The sequence below is a fragment of the Myxocyprinus asiaticus genome, chromosome 17, assembly GCF_019703515.2.
Source record: "Myxocyprinus asiaticus isolate MX2 ecotype Aquarium Trade chromosome 17, UBuf_Myxa_2, whole genome shotgun sequence".
Taxonomy (NCBI): Eukaryota; Metazoa; Chordata; class Actinopteri; order Cypriniformes; family Catostomidae; genus Myxocyprinus; species Myxocyprinus asiaticus.
Genome location: NC_059360.1, coordinates 49406347 through 49428515, shown reverse-complemented (window position 1 = coordinate 49428515; position 22169 = coordinate 49406347). Strand labels below are relative to the sequence as shown.

General features: G+C 39.1%; 1 protein-coding gene across 2 annotated transcripts in view; it reads left to right on the top strand.

Annotated features, from left to right (window-relative positions):
• LOC127455183 (fibrous sheath-interacting protein 1-like) overlaps positions 1-22169 on the top strand; it is a 59871-nt gene that overhangs the window by 30267 nt on the left and 7435 nt on the right. For both annotated transcript variants that reach the window (XM_051722856.1, XM_051722857.1), the window contains one exon: positions 8538-8684. In XM_051722856.1, coding sequence (XP_051578816.1) covers positions 8538-8684 — 147 coding nt within the window. The remainder of the gene's footprint in view (positions 1-8537; positions 8685-22169) is intronic.

Genomic DNA, 22169 nt, shown 5'->3' with positions numbered 1-22169 from the left:
AAATTAACTTAAAACAACATAAAACATAAGGACACAGACACACATGCAATGCGGCCGCGTGCATCTCTCTCGAACCGGCATCTCCGGCTGCCCGTTATCTCGCTCTCCCGCTGATCAGCTGATTAAGCGCCGGCCATGCCCTCCTCGTTGTCACACTCCTCCCCTGCCCGATTCAGGCCGGGGCGCCACCGGTCTGACTAACTCCCCCCCATCTCTGTCAGCCGGTGGCCCACCCTGTCTCCTATGAACCTGGGTGGCGAGACGAGGGTAGGCATGGGGAGAGAGAAAGGGCAAGCAGAGACACACAGAGAGAGAGAGAGGAGAGAGAGAGAGATGTCCTCTGGCCCCTCTCGCAGCATGTCCTCTGGCCCCTGGTGGATGGAACCGCTCCTCCCCTTTTTGGCAGATGGCCGTGGTTCCTCTGACACTCAGCGGCTGGCAGTGACCCCTCCGTCCCCAGGCAGATGGCCGCGGCTGCCCCCTGGCGGATGGCAGCGGCGAGGACTCCGCGATAGCGCATCCCTCCTCCCTCCCGGGTTACGGCACCACTGTAACAGTATTAAGGATGAGCAAGGAGGAGGAGGGAACCGGCAGAACAATAAACATAAACTTTTATGATATAAATGAACAACATAACACATAAGGACACAGACACACATGCAACGCGGCCGTGTGCGTCTCTCTCTTGAACCGGCATCTCCGGCTGCCCCTTATCTCGCTCTCCCGCTGATCAGCTGATTCAGCACCGGCCGTGCTCCATCACGGCCCGGCCACACCCTCTTCCTCATAACACTGTGATGCTGTTGCAGAAAAGCAAACTAAAAACGAATAAAATGTGTCAGCTTGGCTTGATGCCTCCTGTTTGACACTAAACACAAGAAAACAAAGTCTATCTTCTTTTCTATTAAAAAGCCGTCTGCAACAGAATCCTTGAATGATAGAATTAAAGGTGAGCTCATTGAACAAGTAATAGAGAGTATTTAGGGATAATTTTAGACTCCCAGTTAAATTTTAAAAGCTATGTTAAAAAGATTTGTAAAAAGATCAAGGCTAATCTTAGCTGTTTTAAGATGATAAGACATTGCCTGACATTTGACTGTGCCTTGCTGTTTCTAAACTCAGTGATATTCTCACATCTATAATATGGTCTGACTATCTGGTCCCAGGCCAACCCTGTTAGTCCTCATCTGATCTGATGTGTTAGTCCTAATCTGACCTGATCTGATGTGTTCTTCCTGATCTATTCTGATTCTATGCGTTATTCCTCATCTGATCTGTTAATCCTCATCTGATTTGGTGTGTTAGTCCTAATCTGATCTGATCTGATGTGTTCTTCCTGATCTAATCTGATTCTATGCGTTATTCCTCATCTGATCTGTTAGTCCTCATCTGATTTGATGTGTTAGTCCTAATCTGATCTGATCTGATGTGTTAGTCATAATCTGATTTGATGTGTTCGTCCTGATCTGATCTGATCTGATCTGTTAGTCCTCATCTGATCTGATATGTTAGTCCTCATCTGATCTGTTTGTCCTTGTCTGATCTGATCTAATCTGTTAGTCCTCATCTGATTTGATGTGTTAGTCCTAATCTGACCTGATCTGATGTGTTCGTCCTGATCTAATCTGATTCGATGCGTTATTCCTCATCTGATCTGTTAGTCCTCATCTGATTTGATGTGTTAGTCCTAATCTGATCTGATCTGATGTGTTAGTCATAATCTGATTTGATGTGTTCGTCCTGATCTGATCTGACCTGTTAGTCCTCATCTGATCTGATATGTTAGTCCTCATCTCATCTGTTTGTCCTTGTCTGATCTGATCTAATCTGTTAGTCCTCATCTGATTTGATGTGTTAGTCCTCATCTGATTTGATGTGTTAGTCCTAATCTGATCTGATCTGTTAGTCCTCATCTGATCTGATATGTTAGTCATAATCTGATTTAATGTGTTTGTTCTGATCTAATCTGATCTGCTCTGTTAGTCCTCATCTGATCTAATCTGTTAGTCCTAATCTGATCTGATGTGTTTGTCCTGATCTAATCTAATCTGATCTGTTAGTCCTCATCTGATCTGATCTGATGTGTTAGTCATAATCTGATTTGATGTGTTCGTCCTGATCTAATCTGATCTGATCTGTTAGTCCTCATCTGATCTGATATGTTAGTCCTTATCTGATCTGTTTGTCCTTGTCTGATCTGTTTGTCCTTATCTGATCTGTTTGTCCTTGTCTGATCTGATCTAATCTGTTAGTCCTCATCTGATTTGATGTGTTAGTCCTAATCTGATCTGATCTGATGTGTTCGTCCTGATCTAATCTGATTTGATGTGTTCGTCCTGATCTAATCTGATCTGATGTGTTAGTCCTCATCTGATCTGATGTGTTAGTCCTAATCTGATTTGATGTGTTAGTCCTAATCTGATCTAATCTGTTAGTCCTAATCTGATTTGATGTGTTAGTCCTAATCTGATTTGATGTGTTAGTCCTAATCTGATCTGATGTGTTTGTCCTGATCTAATCTAATCTGATGTGTTCGTCCTGATCTAATCTGATCTGATCTGTTAGTCCTCATCTGATCTGATCTGATGTGTTAGTTCTGAGTTCTGCAGTGCTGTAGCTGTTCAGAGAAACTCTGGCTCAGTTCCTGTTTCCACGTGGCATTGACCAAAGGTCCAGCGCTCTTTTAGACTATATGTGACTCATGCAGTCACAGTTTTTCTAAGTAAGGCGCCGATTTCCATCTGCACGTTACACAGCCTAAGAAATACAGCAGCCCACTTTGCACTGCAGAAGCATCTGATAATGGAGAGTAATAATATGCACGCACACTACCAAAAGTCTAAACACTCTTGACTGAATTAAAGGTATTTTGATCAAACTGCACCTCATGAAGTTGCTTTAGAGAATGAGAGTGTGCAGAGATGTAATGTAGACAAAGGGTGGTAATTTTGAAGAAGCTAAAATAAGATAGATATTGAGTCCTCATCTGGGGTTTTGTCCAGAACACATGCTAGTTATTTCAGCAATTCACAGGTAGAGGCAAATTGTGTTCTCATTGAAGTAATTGTTTTTCATCTGTGTAAAATGAGTGCCTATGTAGCTAAGGGACTGTTTGCAAATATAAAATATAAAAAGTATAAGAATATAATAACCATTTTACCCAATTTGTATTTTGTTTCATAAAATAATGTATCATTCAAATGAACTGAGTTTAAGTGCTTTCAAGTAAAAGGATTACAGACAAGAAAATATCAAACGTGATCTAATGTGATTGTGCTTTGAAAATGCTTTTTCCATTCATGCACCTGAGGTTGACCAGAGACGTTCTTCCGGTCTCAACACATCTTACCACATTTCAAAACACAATCACTTTGTATTGCATTGATCAGCTGATGTGTTTCAATGGTCATTAAAGATTACGGATCAAGATTCAAAACTGACAGACTGAAACTTGAAGGTTGCTGGTTCGATCTCTCTCTGCAATAGAAAGTGTCTTTTAAATGGCAAATCAAAAATCACATTGGTCAAATCCCATGAAAGATTTGATATTCTGTGTGTGGTCTTCATTGTACGTAGATACTCAGCACTGACAGTCAAATTATTCCCTCAAATGTGTTTGTATATTTTGTTGAGTCTGGTTTGGGTGACTGCATGAGTTCAGATTCACTGATTGAGACGTCACTCATGATATGGAAAAACACATATTTCACATGCTGAAGTCTCAACCAGTTTAAACAAGAGAAATATTACAGAAATATGTTTGTTCTTACTGACCTACATTTCACTGTTTCAATCATCTGAAAATCAGCTGTATGTTCAGTGTGTGTTTAGTGTAAAAAGACCATGATGAAACCATTATTCATCAACAGACATTTACATTGAGAGACAACTCTTTTCAATATAAAGAAAACTATATTTATGATCGAATGCCTTTTGACATACTACTAATATTCAGCTGATTAAATCTGCTTTGAGAATTGAACAGTGTGTTTCGCTAAGAGCAAAGATCTTAGAGTTCATAAAAATAGTTAAACAACATCATATGCTAGTGATGGGACGATATATTGAATTTCGATATATATCTTGAACCAAAAAAATTATGAACCATATCGTGACATAACTTGATATTTCGAAATTTGCAACATTGTTTTCTGTCCATGTGATCATAAATGAAATGACCCGTCAAACATCATAATTTCTCTATCGCTTGATTTTACCACAAATGCACTTTATTCTACACTGTTCACAGAGTCCACAAGGTCATTAAAGTGCTTGAATTTATCTTTTAGAAATGTAAGAACTGGAATACCTGGAAAATCACCTTGTTTTGATGAAAAGTGCTTGAGATTAAAATAGATCGTTTCCTCCGTGTAATGTGTGTCCATCAACTTTCATTGAATAATGTGTGTTAAGATCCTTTCTGTTCTTTACAGTCAGATAAAAAAGTAAAAAGGAATATACATTTTAATCTCACGCAGCATGGATGCACTAAAGAAACCGAGAGATTCTCGTTGATGTTCGCTGAACCGGAACACTCTGAGCCGCTCGTTGAACTCTTAAAGTGACAGTAACCTTTTTAGAGTTTCTTATACAAATGAATGTAAACTCAATGTTATTACTTGTAAATTATATGCATTATTTCAAACATTGATAGCTCATATCATTATCATATATACCTTTTTTTTCCTTTTTCTCCCAATGTGCTTTTAAGTCCTCGTGGTCTCATAGTGATTCGCCTCAATCCAGGTGGCGGAGGTCGAATCCCAGCTGCCTCTGCGTCTGAGACCGTCAACCTGTGCATCTTATCACGTGGCTTGTTGAGCGCGTTGCCACGGAGACATAGTGCCTGTGGAGGCTTCACGCCATCCACCGCAGCATCCACGCACAACTCACCACACGCCCCACCAAGAACGAATCACATTATAGCGACCACGAGGAGGTTACCCCATGTGACTCTACCCTCCCTAGCAACTGGGCCAATTTGGTTGCTTAGGAGACCTGGTTGGAGTCACTCAGCACGCCCTGGGATTCAAACTAGCGAACTAGCGAACTCCAGGGGTGGTAGCCAGCGTCTTTTACCACTGAGCTACCCAGCCCCCATATATACCATTTCTTGATATAATATGAATTCATATAATGTAGAATTTTTGTATTTTTACAAAGTTAAATTTTTATTATAATAATGATGACAAACAAATGATTGAAAATACACTTTCACATACTTTTTTCAGGACAAGTTCTGTTCAGTTCTGTTGCTTGTTCTGCACCTGATCAGCCTGAATGTATCTCACTATTCATGAAAGCTTATTTGTTTGTGAGCTCTTCTTATAGAAAAACTCTTATTATTTAAACCTTGAGCATTTATATTGTGTATTAAAGAACTTTATTTTGATGAGAAATTATAATGTGCATTTTGCTCAAACATTTTTTCAAATAAGTATTTTAAAAAAAAATATTTTAAGTGTTATTATATCTAACCACATCATGAGATAAACACATCGACCCATCCTTTGTAATACAGTGCATTCAGAAAGTATTCAGACCCCTTCATTTATTTCACATTTTGTTATGTTGCAGCCTTATGCTAAAATGCTTTAAATTATTATATTTTCACATCAATCTACACTCCATACCCCATTATGACAAAGCAAAACTCAGATTTTTGATAACTTTGCAAATTTATTAAAAAGAATAACTGAAATATCACACTGACATAAGTATTCAGACCCTTTGCTATGACACTTGAGATTTAGATCAGGTGCATCCTATTTCTCTGGATCATCTTTGAGATGTTTCTACACTTTGATTGGAGTTCACCTGTGGCAAATTTAATTGATTGGACATGATTTGGAAAGACACACACCTGTCTGTATAAGGTCTCACAGCTGAAAATGCATATCAGAGCACAAACCAAGCCATGAGGTCAAAGGAACTGCCTGCAGAGCTCAGAGACAGGATTGTATCGAGGCACAGATCTGGGGAAGGCTACAAAAACATTTCAGCTGCATTGGTCTCCATAATTCTTAAATTGGACAAACCAGGACTCTTCCTAGAGCTGATCGCCTGGCCAAACTGAGCAATCGGGGGAGAAGGGCCTTGGTCAGAGAGGTGATCAAGAACCTGATGGTCACTCTGGTTGAGCTCCAGAGATCATGTGTGGAGATGGGAGAAACTTGCAGAAGGACAATCATCACTGCAACACTCCACCGATCTGGGCTTTATGGCAGAGTGACCAGACGGAAGCCACTCCTCAGTGCAAGACACATAAAAAAACACCTAAAGGACTCTCAGACTGTGAGAAACAAGATTCTCTGGTCTGATGAAATGAAGATTGAACTGTTTGACCTCAATTCCAAGCGTCATGTCTGGAGGAATCCAAGCACCACTCATCACCTGCACAATACCATCCCAACAGTGAAGCATGGTGGTGGTAGCATCATGCTGTGCAGGTGTTTTTTAGTGGCAGGGACTGGGGGACTGGTCAGGGTTGAAGCAAAGCTGAACGCAGCAAAATACAGAGATATCCTTAATGAAAACCTGGTCCAGAGTGCTCAGGACCTCAGACTGGGCTGAAGGTTCACCTTCCAACAGGACAATGACCCTAAACACACAGCCAAGATAATGCAAGAGTGGCTTAGAGACAACTCTGTGAATGTCCTTGAGTGTCCCAGCCAGAGCCCGGACTTGAACCCAATCGAACATCTCTGGAGAGACCTGAAAATGACTGTCCACCGACGGCCCCCATCCAACCTGACAGAACTTCAGAGGATCTGCAGAGAAGAATGGCAGAAAATCCCCAAATCCAGGTGTGCTTGTAACATCATACCCAAATAGACTTGAGGCTATAATCGCTGCCAAAGGTGCTTCAACTAAGTACTGAGTTAAGAGTCTGAATACTGTCAGTGTGATATTTCAGTTTTTTCTTTTTGATAAATTAACCCTAACCCTAAAGTTATCAAATATCTGCTTTTTGCTTTGTCATTATGGGGTATGGAGTGTAGATTGGTGTAAAAAAAAAAAAAAAAAAAAAAACATTATTTAAAGCATTTTAACATAAGGCTGCAACATAACAAACTGTGAAAAAATGAAGGGGTCTGAATACTTTCTGAATGCACTGTATGTATAAGATAGTTGGTAAATTAACATAGCAATCTATACTACATGACATGCTATACTAAAACTACCCAGTTACATAAATATATAAAACAACCTGATTTGAATTTGTTTTCATATTTCTGCACCCTATTCCAGAATACAACATAAACCCACTTTTGCTAAATGTTTTGCATGTGTTCTGCAGTGTATTTATAGTGTTGTGACGAGTGTGACGCACATGATGCTCTGAGTCACATGGTGTTCTGGAGCACATGGCTTAAGAGAGTTTGAAGATGGCAGGTTCAAGGCAATGCCTTGTGCAGTGGAAAGATATGGGAAGTTAATCCCTCCATATCTAAAAAAACAAAAAAACAACTGTGAGGTAGAATGTAAAATTCATTGATTGCCTTGGGATTTATGGACCCTTTTGGAAGTTTGCTGGATGTTCACAGAGAAAGCTACTGATGGTCCAAACAACAATGGAGAGCAGATCATTTGTCTGACTGACTGAACAGGACCAAACAAGTATTGTTTTTTTTTTTTTATATTCTTATGATGGGTTTGCCAGTTGAGTGTCCATGAGACTGTGTAAATGTTGTTTGAAGTGCTGAAAGAAGTCTTTCTGAACTGCACAGTGAACTGGTTTGCATAATGCTGGTTTGAATGGACTTAAGGATTCTTAAAGGCCTAAGTGCGTATGGACACTGATGTATAAACTACTATGCTGAATTGTGAACTCTAGTCATGAACTATTAATGTGAACTGCATGTCAAGTTAATTCTGAAACTGGTGGTTTGCACCAAAAATGAATAACAGTTTCTGTGAATTGAGCCTTGCTGTTTGTGTGTTAATACTTCATCCACATATTAAGGGTTCCTACTTCTTTAAATGTGTTAATCCTTTGTATGGTTGACTGACTCAAAGATTGAAGAAATTTAGTAGGTTTAATCGCCTGCTTGGCACCCCAATTAATTAGGTCAGTCCGTTACAGTGTTATCACAGATTATGAGCCAGAAGAACAGATAGTCACTTCATTCATCACAGCAGTGTGTAAAGATAACTAATGAAACAAAAGAGAATCACATCACACTACTGTAGAGAGAGATCATGAAAACAGGGTTCACATCACTGCATGACTCCAGCACTTCCTGATGACCTATTTTCAGCGTTTGCATTGGACACACTGGGCAGCCGGCGCTGTTGTGATTGCTCATAACTTTGATTTATATCCCTCCCCATGAGGAACTGTTTTACTCCCAACTCTAGTTTTATGTGCTTCTGGATTTCAAAATGTCTCTGAACTTTTTGCCACATACGACTGCAAATGAAAACAGCTCTAAACTTGCACTGATGAGCCCATATGCAGCATACTGTACATTAAACATCTCTTACACCATCTAATCATCTAACAGTGTCATTAAATCTCTTTTTTTGTGTTGTAGGTGAGACCGCAGAGTTTAAATGAGAGTTTGGCCGAGAAAACAGGAGACAGAGTCCTGTGGGATGTGAGAGAGAGACGAGACCAGGAGAGACGAATGCGAGAAATCCAGCAGCAGCTGCAAGAGCTGGACGAGACTCAAAGGAGCGCTGTGAGTTCAACACGCTACCGAACACACACAACAGACACTAACAGCTTCCATATGACACGGTCAGTGTCAACACTGTGATAACACACTCATATGAATTCAGCTGATAACAGATCTAACCTTTGACAAAGAACACATGCTTCAAATAAGACTCATTTTACTGGAGTAAATCATATTTGCTGATGTTTGTGCATGATTGAATCAAAGGAGCGACTCCAGTCAGATCTAGAAAGCATAATATCACAGAGACTCTTTTCATTTGGGACAGTAAGAAACCACTGGAACAACACCGAACACCTTAACAACTGCATAGCAAAACCCTAGCAACCACCAATAACACCCTAGCATCGTGGTGGTGAGTTTTGTACAGACAACTCGCTTGTATCTGTTTTGTATCTTTTGACTGGCTAAAGAATGAACAACGGAGAATTAATGACAGATTTCCACAGTGAAAAAATATGTTGTTGTGATAAACACTGGATTCAAAGTAGCGGATTGTTAGTAACTTCAAGGGTTTCATCTGTTTGTGAGTGTCTGTGTGTGCTGATTAAATGAATGCTGAAGAACGTAATGCCGTACAGCTGTTTCACCACCAATTCATTTTATTTTCAGTTATCACGGAAACCATTCAGAGGTTTTCCTAAAAGATCATGACTGTCAAACTGCACTGCACGAAAGTGTAAATTAGAGGAAGTGCCTCAGGTGACCTGAGGTCATAGTTGACATCATTGGCATCTGTGTTTGTGATAACTACCAGTAACCGGTTTACTGAAGGACTGGGTTTGATTCCTGCTCTTTGATTTGTGTTTGTGCTACAGTCATCATGCTCTGCTAACAACAGCCCTTATTAAACTAATGACCCGTCTGGATGAATCTGGACTGTTGATTCAGGAGAGCTGCTATTAACCAACTAGCCCATCCTCATGTAACTAACCCATCACATACTAGTTCAGCAAACTGTTGCGTTTCAGTTCATTTCTTGGTGGGTTAGGTTAGGTTTAGGGTTAGGTTAGGGTTAGGGTTATGTTAGGTTAGGTTAGGGTTAAGGTTATGTTAGGTTAGGGTTATTGCACATGAGGGTTAGGTTAGGGTTAGGGTTAGGTTAGGGTTAGGGTTAGTGTTAGGGTTAGTGTTAGGTTAGGTTAGGTTAGGTTAGGGTTAGGGTTATGTTGGGTTAGGTTTAGTGTTAGGTTTAGGGTTAGGTTAGGGTTAGTGTTAGGTTAGGTTAGGGTTAGGGTTATGTTAGGTTAGGTTTAGGGTTATTGCACATGAGTGTTAGTGTTGGGTTAGGGTTAGGTTCGGTTAGGGTTAGGGTTATTGCTCATGAGTGTTAGTGTTGGGTTAGGGTTAGGGTTATTGCACATGAGGGTTATGGTTGGGTTAAGGTTGGGTTAGGGTTAGGGTTAGGTTAGGTTAGGGTTATTGCACATAAGGGTTAGGGTTGTGTTAGTGTTAGGTTAGGGTTAGGGTTAGGTTAGGTTAGGGTTATGTTAGGTTAGGTTTAGGGTTATTGCACATGAGTGTTAGTATTGGGTTAGCGTTAGGTTAGGGTTAGGGTTATTGCACATTAGGGTTAGGGTTGGGTTAGGGTTGGGTTAGGTTAGGTTAGGGTTATTGCACATTTGGTTTAGGGTTAGGTTAGGGTTGGGTTAGGTTAGGTTAGGTTAGGGTTATTGCACATTTGGTTTAGGGTTGGGTTAGGTTAGGTTAGGGTTATTGCACATTTGGTTTAGGGTTGGGTTAGGGTTGGGTTAGGTTAGGTTAGGGTTATTGCACATTTGGTTTAGGGTTGGGTTAGGGTTGGGTTAGGTTAGGTTAGGTTAGGGTTATTGCACATTTGGTTTAGGGTTGGGTTAGGTTAGGTTAGGGTTATTGCACATTTGGTTTAGGGTTGGGTTAGGGTTGGGTTAGGTTAGGTTAGGGTTATTGCACATTTGGTTTAGGGTTGGGTTAGGGTTGGGTTATGTTAGGTTAGGTTAGGGTTATTGCACATTTGGTTTAGGGTTGGGTTAGGGTTGGGTTAGGTTAGGTTAGGGTTATTGCACATTTGGTTTATGGTTGGGTTAGGGTTGGGTTAGGTTAGGGTTATAGCACATGAGGGTTAGGGTTGGGATAGGGTTAGGGTTATATTAGGTTAGGTTTAGGGTTATTGCACATGAGTGTTAGTATTGGGTTAGCATTATGTTAGGTTAGGGTTAGGGTTATTGCACATTAGGGTTAGGGTTGGGTTAGGGTTGGGTTAGTTTAGGGTTATTGCACATTTGGTTTATGGTTGGGTTAGGGTTGGGTTAGGTTAGGTTATGGTTATTGCACATTTGGTTTAGGGTTTGTTTACGGTTGGGTTAGGTTAGGTTAGGGTTATTGCACATTTGGTTTAGGGTTTGGGTTAGGGTTGTGTTAGGTTAGGTTAGGTTAGGGTTATTGCACATTTGGTTTAGGGTTGGGTTAGGGTTGGGTTAGGTTAGGTTAGGGTTATTGCACATTTGGTTTAGGGTTGGGTTAGGGTTGGGTTAGGTTAGGTTATGGTTATTGCACATTTGGTTTAGGGTTTGTTTAGGTTTGGGTTAGGTTAGGTTAGGGTTATTGCACATTTGATTTAGGGTTTGGGTTAGGGTTGGGTTAGGTTAGGTTAGGTTAGGGTTATTGCACATTTGGTTTATGGTTGGGTTAGGGTTGGGTTAGGTTAGGGTTATAGCACATGAGGGTTAGGGTTGGGATAGGGTTAGGGTTATGTTAGGGTTATGTTAGAGTTGGGGTTATTGCACAAAAGTTTAAAGAATATTACAGAACAGTCAATCAAGTTATTATAAGTTGATTTTAATGCATTAAAAATAGAAGAGTATTATAAAAAGGAAATTGCTATGAAGTTTTCTGCATCTTTTACATCTAGACTATTGCTGTCAATTATGATTTTATTTTAGTAAAATAAAAAAGTTTTACTTTATAAATCTTTCTTTCTTTCATTTTTCTTTCTTTTTTCATTTTTTTTCTTTGTCTTTCTTTTTTCTTTTTTTCTTTTTTTCTATTTTTTTCTTTGTTTTTTCATTCATTCTTTCTTTTTCATTTTTTCTTTCTTTCTTTTCATTATTTTTTTCTTTTTTACCTCATTATTTTTTCATTCTTTTTCATTCATTCTTTTTTCTTAATTCATTATTTTTTCATGTTTTTTCTTCATTCTTTTTTATTCTTTTTTCTTTCTTTCTTTATTCATTATTTTTTTCATTCTTCTTTCTAATTTCTTCTTTTTTCTTTACATTTTCTTTCTTTGATTTTTCATTCATTCTTTTTTCTATTTCTTCCAGTTCTTTTCTTTCTTTCTTTATTTTTTCTTTTCTTTTTCTTTCTTTTTTCATTCTTTCTTCCACTTTCTCTCTCTCTCTCTCTCTCTCTCTCTCTCTCTCTCTCTCTCTCTTTCTTTCTGAGCTGTACAAATGCAAGTGACCTGTAAATCTTTAAGTTCTGGACGTTTAAAAACTATGATATGTAAAAGTAACCACAGGTCTACTGGTTTTAGTCCAGTTCTTTCTCCATTCCAGCAAACCAGCAATAAAATGTGTTTTATTAGCAGCTTTCCACGTTCGGTTAGTTACTTTAAATGCATATGTGTGCACTAACCCATAAATCTCTCTGCTGCATTATTCTCGTAAATAGAGTGAGTTAAACGTTGCCATAAAATCAGACATTGATGAAGTCACTCGCTCAAATCATTCGAGCTTCACTTTACAGCTGCACAGAAACATAAACAGTTCTTCATGTGAAATTAATCTCATAAAGTTCCTCTCATTTCATCCAGTGATGTCACAGACTCAACGCTGGTTTTTCTGAAGTCTAGTCCTGTAGTTCACAGACATCAAGAGTTCAGCAGATATTTTATTTGAGAATTATCATTTCTTTTACAGAGGAAAAGCTTTCTGTCTCCATAAGTACTTTTAAAAAAAGAGTGTTATTCTTCCTCAGAAATGTTTAGTCTGAAACTCTGAAGTCCTATCAACAGTTTTTCAGAGGAATGAAATGTTAAAAGCTTACTATAGACTGTTGATGTAAATGAGTGATTAACTATCAGAACTGGTTCAGTATTCCTCAGTACCATAATGATGTTGACGTGGTGATATTACATTTTTTTTAATGCGTTTCAATTTCATCCTCCATTTTTGTCTAACTAAAAAAACACATTAAAATTACATCCACCATCAAAACATCAAGACAGACAGATAAATAAATATATCCATTCACAGACACACAGCCCAACCAGTTGATGAAAAGATTGAAAGAAAGACAGAAAATAGAAAGACAGACATAAGGACAGATTATTGCACAATACTGTACAGGATATTTGTGTCATTTTGTGTTTAAGAGATGTTTTTGAAGATATAAAATTGATGAATGTCAGACGTGTGTCTGAGAGAATATTATTCTCTGTAGTGACACTTTGTTTCTCTCTCGTGCACAAGAGACCGAAATAGCACAATGTTGACATTGATACTTCACATTGATGGACATTATGGTATTGTATTAGAAACATAATTCTCTTTCCTCATCAGAAATGATCTTTGGAGGTGTCCTGAAGGGCTGTTGTTATATTGCTCAGTGGATTGAGAGAGTTTTTGTATTCAAACAACCTCAAGAGAACAGAATGAACATCTTGTAAACAGAGCTCCATGTGTATCATACAGTAAAGTAGTGTTCATATTAAATCCCATAGCTGTAATTCAGGATTAGTTTCACCTTTTATCCATCCTGATCTGGTTTCGTATGACTTAAGAAAACTGATATAGAAAGAGCAATATTTTATTGCTTTCTCTCACTACACACACACACACACACACACACACACACACACACACACACACACACACACACACAACTGCAGAGAAATCTATAAATAGACAAACAGTGCATGATATCAGATGTGAGTCTGACCTGAAAAATGAGAGACCATCTGAAAAACACTGACCAGTTTAAAATCTAACACTGTGAATGTGAATATTTCTAATCTTGACCTTACGTTGTATCAGAGTTCATGACTGCACTATTGGACATTTGCTGAGCAATTTTCTATTATTTTGGCATTTGACAAAACAAATATTCAGCACTTGCTTTCACTGTAATAATTGTAAATATCATCCACTGTGTGTAAAATCCAGAAGAAAACTGTATTGCTCAAAAGTTGCTCTTTCAAGGCTCAGGAGACTTAATGAGGTCTCTGTTATGTTTCTTTTCAACTTTATCTCAGATGTTTCTTTGTCTTTAGGAGAAATAAAATAGACATAAGAGTCATTTATTGACATACAGTAAGAGTATGTCATAGCTCAGATCATTTAGTCTTGTCAGCATTGAATGAGAAATCTTTGAGTTCATATAAAATCCTCTGACTTTTGATTGCAGACTTTAGTATCTTGGCAAATCTGGTCAGAGTTGATGTCAATCACACTGGGCTCTGATCCCAGGATATTGTCGGGATCAATTCTGGCGAGCCTTCTGTGTGAACACAATCCGGTGCTGGAATGCCCACAGATTTGATCCCAGGATCAGACCCTAGTAACATTGCCGGGATCAATCCCGGAACGTGTCTGTGTGAACAAAAGCAGAGCCGATAGCATGAAGGGTGTGTGTTGTAGTGATGACGTATTTATCATGCAAAGGAGAAAGTTTGTGTACAGAATAGAGATTCAACAGTTTCACGAACAGCGGTTTAAAAAACATACGGCCGTCATAAAACCTTGCCATCTTTTTTAAATTCACGGCATTACATGAGTTTTTTTATTTTTTTTTAATATACAATAAATTAACGTTACCATTGTAAATATCAGTTCAGTTAAAAATCAATCGGCTACATTTACAGCATCACAAACCTGACGTGATAAAATAAAAAAACATTCAGAGCACAGCACACTGAATGTCAGACCCTGAACTTTTATTTCCCCCTCATATATAATATATAATAATAATGGTTACCCAGTTTGTGTGGTGTAGTGGGCTAAAGCACATAGGTGGTAATCAGAAGGTTGTTGGTTCAATCCCCACAGTCACCACCATTGTGTCCTTGAGCAAGACACTTAACTCCAGGTTGCTCCAGGGGGATTGTCCCTGTTATAAGTGCACTGTAAGTTGCTTTGGATAAAAGCGTCTGCTAAATGCATAAATGTAAATGTTTGTAAATTATGATGAAAAAGGTGCGGCATCATGCAGGGAACACCCCAAACCTGAAGTACAATCTCTGTGAACAACATTCGAAAGAATTAGCAAAGATGAATGTAAGTGAAACTACAGAAGGTATATGCTAATTAATACTACATAAGAAACACAACCAGATACAGTACACTTTTACCAGTTTTGTAACGACTTAATGTAGCTTTTTAGGTGACTAGCTTGACACAGCGCTTGCAACCTTATGACAGGCCAACTGTTTGTTTTATATATTCATCAGAATCACAATGAGCTTTATTGCCAAATATGCTTACACATACAAGGAATTTGTCTTAGTGACAGAAGCTTCCAGTGCACAACAATACAACAACAAGACAGAGATAATAAAAAATAGAATAGAAATAAAAAGCAAATAGAAAATATAAGTATATATAGAAATACACAATAAGACAAAATCTCTCTCTCTATATGTATATATATACATATGTACAAATACAAATCGGCTATATACAGTGCAAGGGAATGTAATGGCAGATGAGGTTGGATCTGTTGGATAAATATAAAAAGACTAAGCTGTGTATTGCACATTAATTATTGCTCAATGGGGCAGTTTTATCTGTTCATGAGATGGATAGCCTGAGGGAAAAAACTGTTCCTGTGCCTGACGGTTCTGGTGCTCAGAGCTCTGAAGCGTCGGCCAGAAGGCAACAGTTCAAAAAGGTAGTGGGCAGGGTGAGTGGGGTCCAGAGTGATTTTTCCAGCCTTTTTCCTCACTCTGGAAGTGTATAGTTCTTGATGGGAGGGCAGGGGGCAACCAATAATCCTCTCAGCAGTCTGAACTGTTCTTTGTAGTCTTCTGATGTCTGATTTCATAGCTGAACCAAACCAGACAGTTATTGAAGTGCAGAGGACAGACTCAATGACTGCTGAGTAGAACTGTATCAGCAGCGCCTGCGGCAGGTTGAACTTCCTCAACTGTGTGTACATTACTAATACGTCTAATTTGTAAAGTTTAAAAAGTGCTTAAGGCAAACAGAAAAAAATGGCAATGCTAGTGCAAAAAAAAAAAAAAAAAAACACCTACAAATGAATGGCAAATTAATAATATTTTTTTATTGTAATAATTGCTAATGTCTGAAGGAAAAAAAAGCATAGTTTTACCTTGTCAGAGTAGTTAGTTTTCTATTTTTAGGAAGATGGGTCCGTTTAGAATCATCTAATTGTTTGTTTGACAGTTATCACTTTCACTTTCATCTTTATTGTCCTTGGGAGGCATTTAGTTGGTAGACAGCAGCCAATAACACAAAAACAATTAACATCGAACAAAACATAAATGATCTTATGATCTTATAAAAGTAGGCCTAAATGCCAAAAATAAAATCAATAAAATTGGCTATCATGCAAATCTCATACAGGGATTACAGTGAGATACTCACCATCCACGCAGACTATGAAATGAACCATCATTTTAGTACCTTACACATTATTTGTTTACAAGAGGATGAAAGGGCAGGCTTCTCTAGAGAAAAGATGTGGTAATCAGTAAACTCAAGACGCTGCATAATAGACGTCAAACCATGATGCCACTTTTATCTTTACGGGATTGCGTGAATGCGAGCATAGATTACGGGAAAGCTCTTGCAGTGTGAATGAACAAATTTTGCATTCCCAAAACAGTTGCTGGAATGAATTTTCTCTGTGTGAAAGAGCTTTTGAGACATTGTTGAGAGAGGAGACACATGTGAGATTACTAGAGTCTTTATGTCAGGGGAAACATCTGAGAAGCCTTCAGCAAAAGTCTCCATTTGCTCTCATTGCTGTCTGTTTCACATGTTTGTGTTAGTCTTGTTCTGCTGACAGTGAGCCGATGGCATTTGGAGGTGAGACACGGACAGCCGTAAATCCCTTGTGTGTCCTGACGCAATGCGTTTACTCTCTAGCTCTAAGGCATGTTCACCCACACCATACTTGGCCTCTTTAATATATATCAGTCATTTGTCAACTGCAGACAAACCCACAGATTGGTGCCTCCACACTGGAGTTTCCACAATGTGAAAAGAAGTTAGAGAGGGACTCGGTCAGGTGTTCTGTAGGGTCAAAACACTTTGTCATCACCTTTAAAATCTGCTTCTCTCTGACCAGAATCAACTGTATGTGTCCAGATCCTGTTCGTTTGGATGCGGGAAATGGCCGTATTGAAAATAACAGTGTACCATATATTTTGATACAGTTGCTGATTGATTCATTCCCAAACACTTTCTCTGGAGCTTAACATCCCCTGGCCACTGTGCACTTTCATTGTATGGAAAAAAAGCAGCATAAACATTCTGCTAAACACCATCTTTTGTGTTCCAGAGTGTACAGAAAGTCATATGTGTTTGGAACGACATGAGCGTGGGTTAATTTTTGGCTGAACTATTCCTTTAAATGACTCACAGGCTTGGTGGAGGGTTGTTGTGTATGGATCTTCCAGATGTCTGGAGTAAAATGTCTGTGGAAGTCCAGAGTTTCACTCTTTGTTTGAGTGATGATGATGTCAGTGTAGGAGGTAAATTAAGGAGGTCTAAGCTCAACCTTAACCCCTCACCCTTCACCTCCAGCGCCTCTCGTACCCTGAGGAAAGCCATTAGACACGACAGACAACAAACATGATGTCAGGTGATCCACAGCTAAAGCTCACCGAGAGAAGCTGATATGAGCTGGAGTCATTGAGGAACATCAGCAGATAACTGGAGGTCAGAACATGAGAACCGACTGAGGAATGTCATTGTCTGTGTGAACTCAGAAGAGTGAAATTCTGTTTATTCAGGAGGAACAAATAAATTTTCTTGTGCATGCATATAGATATGATATTTTTCATTCACAGATCGTGAACTCAATTTTTAGTGGTGCTTGCCCGTGTGAAACACCATCACAATACTCAAGTGTTCTGAGTGGTTGTTAACCCTATAAGCTCGTATGGGCCCGCAAGAAAAAAGTCAAAATGTTAATAACAGTCTTGACCAACAGAAAATAGGTATCGTTTGAAAGCTTAGAAGCTTTACTTTCCAATGCATGTAGACATTATGACCAAAACTGAACAAGTGCTTTGAAATTTACAGATAAATCAGAAGTGTTCCTACATATTATTGTAATCAGTAAATTCATAAAACTCATCAAATATCCATGTGTCATATGTTGTTGGAAAGCACTCAAAGAGTAGAAAACAACCAGCCTATTTGTTTTACTCACAGACAAAATTATAGCGAGTAATAGCTAAGTATATGTCTTTGACAATTGTTAATGTTGCTTATATGCCGCGTTTTTGCTTATAACTTCACGAAAAATAATCGGAACATAAAATATCACATACATTATTTAGAGGTGATTATCTTTCAAACAAGCCCACACACAAGATAATCAGATGTATAGATCATTAGATAATCCACATGAAGCACAATGTTACAATGTTACATTACCACCAGGAGATGGCGCCAAATACATGACACAGACTCAATGATGACTCAAATGACACAGAATGAAACTCATTCTGTGAAATCTCATTACTAAAATCATGTCTGCATGCTATGCAAACCTTTAGTCATTGTTGTGTTTGCATGTGTAATTAGTTCTTATGAACAATTATTATGTTTTATTTATTTGGAGATGTTTTTGTACACTATGATAAATTATTTTTGTAATGCTATAACTTTTGATTGCTTTGTCCTTTTTGACCCTCTTTGTTTTTTGTCAAGTATTCAGCCTTTAATTTTGGGTATGCCACTGAAACAGGAAATCTTTAAAACACCTTCAGAGCTTAAAGGGTTAATATGTTGCTATGTGGTTGCTAGGTGTGTGGAGTGGTTGCTATTGGCCCAACTCAAAAGAGCCCCACCCCCAAGTCTCTATGATAGTCTGTCTCTGAGATTTTTTTCAACTATTTATCATCCATCTATACTCCCAATGTTAAGGGTTTGATAATAAAGAAAAATGATAGTTAAAAAGGATTTTAAAGCATTTTAATTTGTCTTGTCACATGTTTAATATGTTGTGAGGTAAAGTCAAACAAACAGCAACTTCCAGCAAGTAGTGCTCCAAAATGACTCGAGACAAAATTACATTTGATCCAATCAGCTCAAATGGTGTATAAGCTGATAGGTCATTGGACATGTAATCATTAGCCAATCAACTTGCGTAGTCTTTCTTTGTCTAACATTGAAATTGCTCAGTTTTGCAAATAAGCCGGTTTCACTTCAGCGCACTGAAACCCTCCTCCCCAGCTCCACTTGTCTAGATATTCTACATGGGAATTGTATGTTTGTCTAATTGTCCAGCATCATGTCTTACATGCTAGCATGTCTGTGTATGTTCTAGCAGAAGCCATAGTAGCAATAGTCTGCCAAGATCAAATCCTATGAACTACCATACCCACATTAACATGCTAAATCATTCCGAGAGCTTTCAAGACTGAAATGTATTTCTTGACTGAGGGTCAGGGTTTGATCAAAGGATCCATGGAAGAAATTTTCTTTTAATTTTGGGCCAAGTAATGTGCACTTCAGAGTGGAGCTTTAGTTGGAAAAAAACAAAACATGCTGTGGTGTTTTTGAGAATTTTATCTTTGTTGAACCAGTGAAAACAGAAGTTGTGACACCTCCAGATGTCAAGATGTTCTCAGTGATGTTTCTTGATGAACTAGCATGGTACTGCTTTACTCCCTGTCAGTAAAGCTCAAATACCTCAGGTTATAAAAACAAGAGCAGATTCTCCAACTCACAGATTAAACCGTAATCTATTTTCCAGTTGGAGTGTTCGGGGCCGTCACTTGTGTTTTTGTTGGCCCAACGCAGAGTGCTCTTGTGTCGGATACAGTGGAAGCAGCGCAGGGAATTGTGCTAACAGCCTGATTCATTGTTAGGAAATACCAAAGAAAGATCTGCGGTCAGTGTCAAAAGCTAAACAAGGCATATAATGCTTTAATGACACTTCACATTAGAGTAAAATCTGGGTTGTGAAGGTCAAGTCCTGTTTTTAGGATGTGCAATGATTCATGATGCTTTTGTCACTTTCCACAAATAAGATACAATTTGGTGTCCCATGAATTTTTCTAAAGCAATAAAGGCACAAATGTTCCTCAGAGTGAGAGCTATTAGACAAACTATTGTCTAACATCAAATTAACATTTAGCTAAAAGTACTTTTTTATTTATTTTATTTTTTTCTCTCAAGGCATCCAATGGTGATTTTTGGCCTGTTCCAACCCCGATAGTCTTTAACCAGCAACTAACCCAGACTTTAATTTAGGCTAAATTTGCAACACTGTTTCCCATTTTTTTTTTTTTTTTTCCTCCCCAGTTTGGAATGCCCAATTCCCAATGCGCTCTAAGTCCTCATGGTGGCGTAGTGACTCGCCTCAATCCGGGTGGTGGAGGACGAATCTCAATTGCCTCCGCGTCTGAGACTGTCAATCTGCGCATCTTATCACGTGGCTTGTTGAGCACGTTACCGCGGAGACATAGCACGTGTGGAGGCTTCACACTATTCTCCGCGGCAACCACGCACAACTCACCATGTGCGCCACCGAGAGCGACAACCACATTATAGTGACCACGAGGAGGTTACCCCATGTGACTCTACCCTCCCTAGCAACCGGGCCAATTTGGTTGCTTAGGAGACCTGATTGGAGTCACTCAGCACACCATGAATTCGAACTTGCGACTCCAGGGATGATAGTCAGCGTCAGTACTCGCTGAGCTACCCAGACCCCACTGTTGCCCATTCTTGATTTCTTTCTTTCTTTCTTTCAAATTTGTGTATTTAATGTAACAAAATCACGCAAATCGTGGGTTTGATCCTTGATTTAATTTTTGCTCATTTCAAGTCGACACGCTCTCATAACAAAGCATCATTAGCTGGGTTTCCATCAATGTATTTTTATGTGCATTTTGGGATATCGCATAAAAACTGCTGGATAGAAACTCCAAGATGTGAATAAAATCTCCAAAATGTGCATAAAAAATGTATATGCTTGCATTTTATTCTCCACACTCCCTAAACGCCGGAGCGCCCGACTGGCACAACGCCACGCTTCCATTTCCGACTGGCCAGTACCTAAGATTTTGGGACATTTATTCAGTCGTGACATAGTCCCTCCAACCGGTTTATCCCACCAGGATTTGTTTACCTTTTTTCTCTCCTCTACTGACTCTGTTCCGACTCCTCCACCACCGCCCAGTTCCATCCCGGCTAAAGCTAAGCGAAAACACATCACCAGCTCCTCCCTCGGACATCCCCGGGGTTTCCCCAAATTACTTATCGCCTCATCACAGCCTCACTACAGCCCTTCCTGCGCCATCTACTGGAACTACCTTCATTCCACTGGCAGCAGCTATTCCTCTCAGCCTGAGGAGCCAGATTATCGCAGGTAATGACATAAACCTTGTCAAAATTCTGCTATGTGCTTCAGGGGTCTTGGACAAACGCATCGTAGACTGCAGGGATATTTCTGTTGTTCTCAAAGAATGCAACCTAAGACTCTCTAAGAGTCTGTCGCTCGCAGAATTTAATGTGGCTTTTGGCGTTTATAGAGATACGATGTACGAGATTTTCCTGGAGAGGATATCTGTGCTAGACACGTATTTAGCTATTATCTTGAACTGATCAGTAGACATTTTTGGATTACTCTACAGTACCAACCTGCATTCATTTCAATGAATCTGTGGTGTAATGATCCATCAATCTGGATCGATGCATTGATCCGATGACCAACGATCCAATGTTATCGATACAACTCGTAAATATCGATATAAAAATTAAGATGTAACTTTATTTTAACACTCATGTCAGCCATGTCTGTACGCATTTCCGTCAGGCGATGAAGCAACCTTATTACATTCATTTCACTTTATGAGCGCTAAATACGCTTTTCATGTGGGACAAGGATGTGTGCGGGGTCTTTGAAGCCAAATTGCGCTCTGCTATCCGTGCACGTGCATCAACCGGGCACTCCTTAAAATGTGAGCTCTCGTGACAAACGCAGAGCAGCTCACGTGTGTGAATAATTCGGGCTTCCATCGATATCGTTGCACATGCAACCCATTTGAATTTTACATGAGAATTTGCTATTTAAAAGTACCATGGAGAAGTTCAGCCATGTGAAACATCTTGACAACACCGACATTCTGAACCGCACTAACAAGGGAAAGAGAAATCACCTGCTGCCCAGCTCCAGCATCAGTTATAAGACTTTACAAATCTACACATCAACACCCTTACTAACATTTATCACAGTTAACTGGAACAGAATTTTTCATACAACTGTGGAAGTTGTAGCCAAGAAAACCGCAGATAGCACGGATAGTTG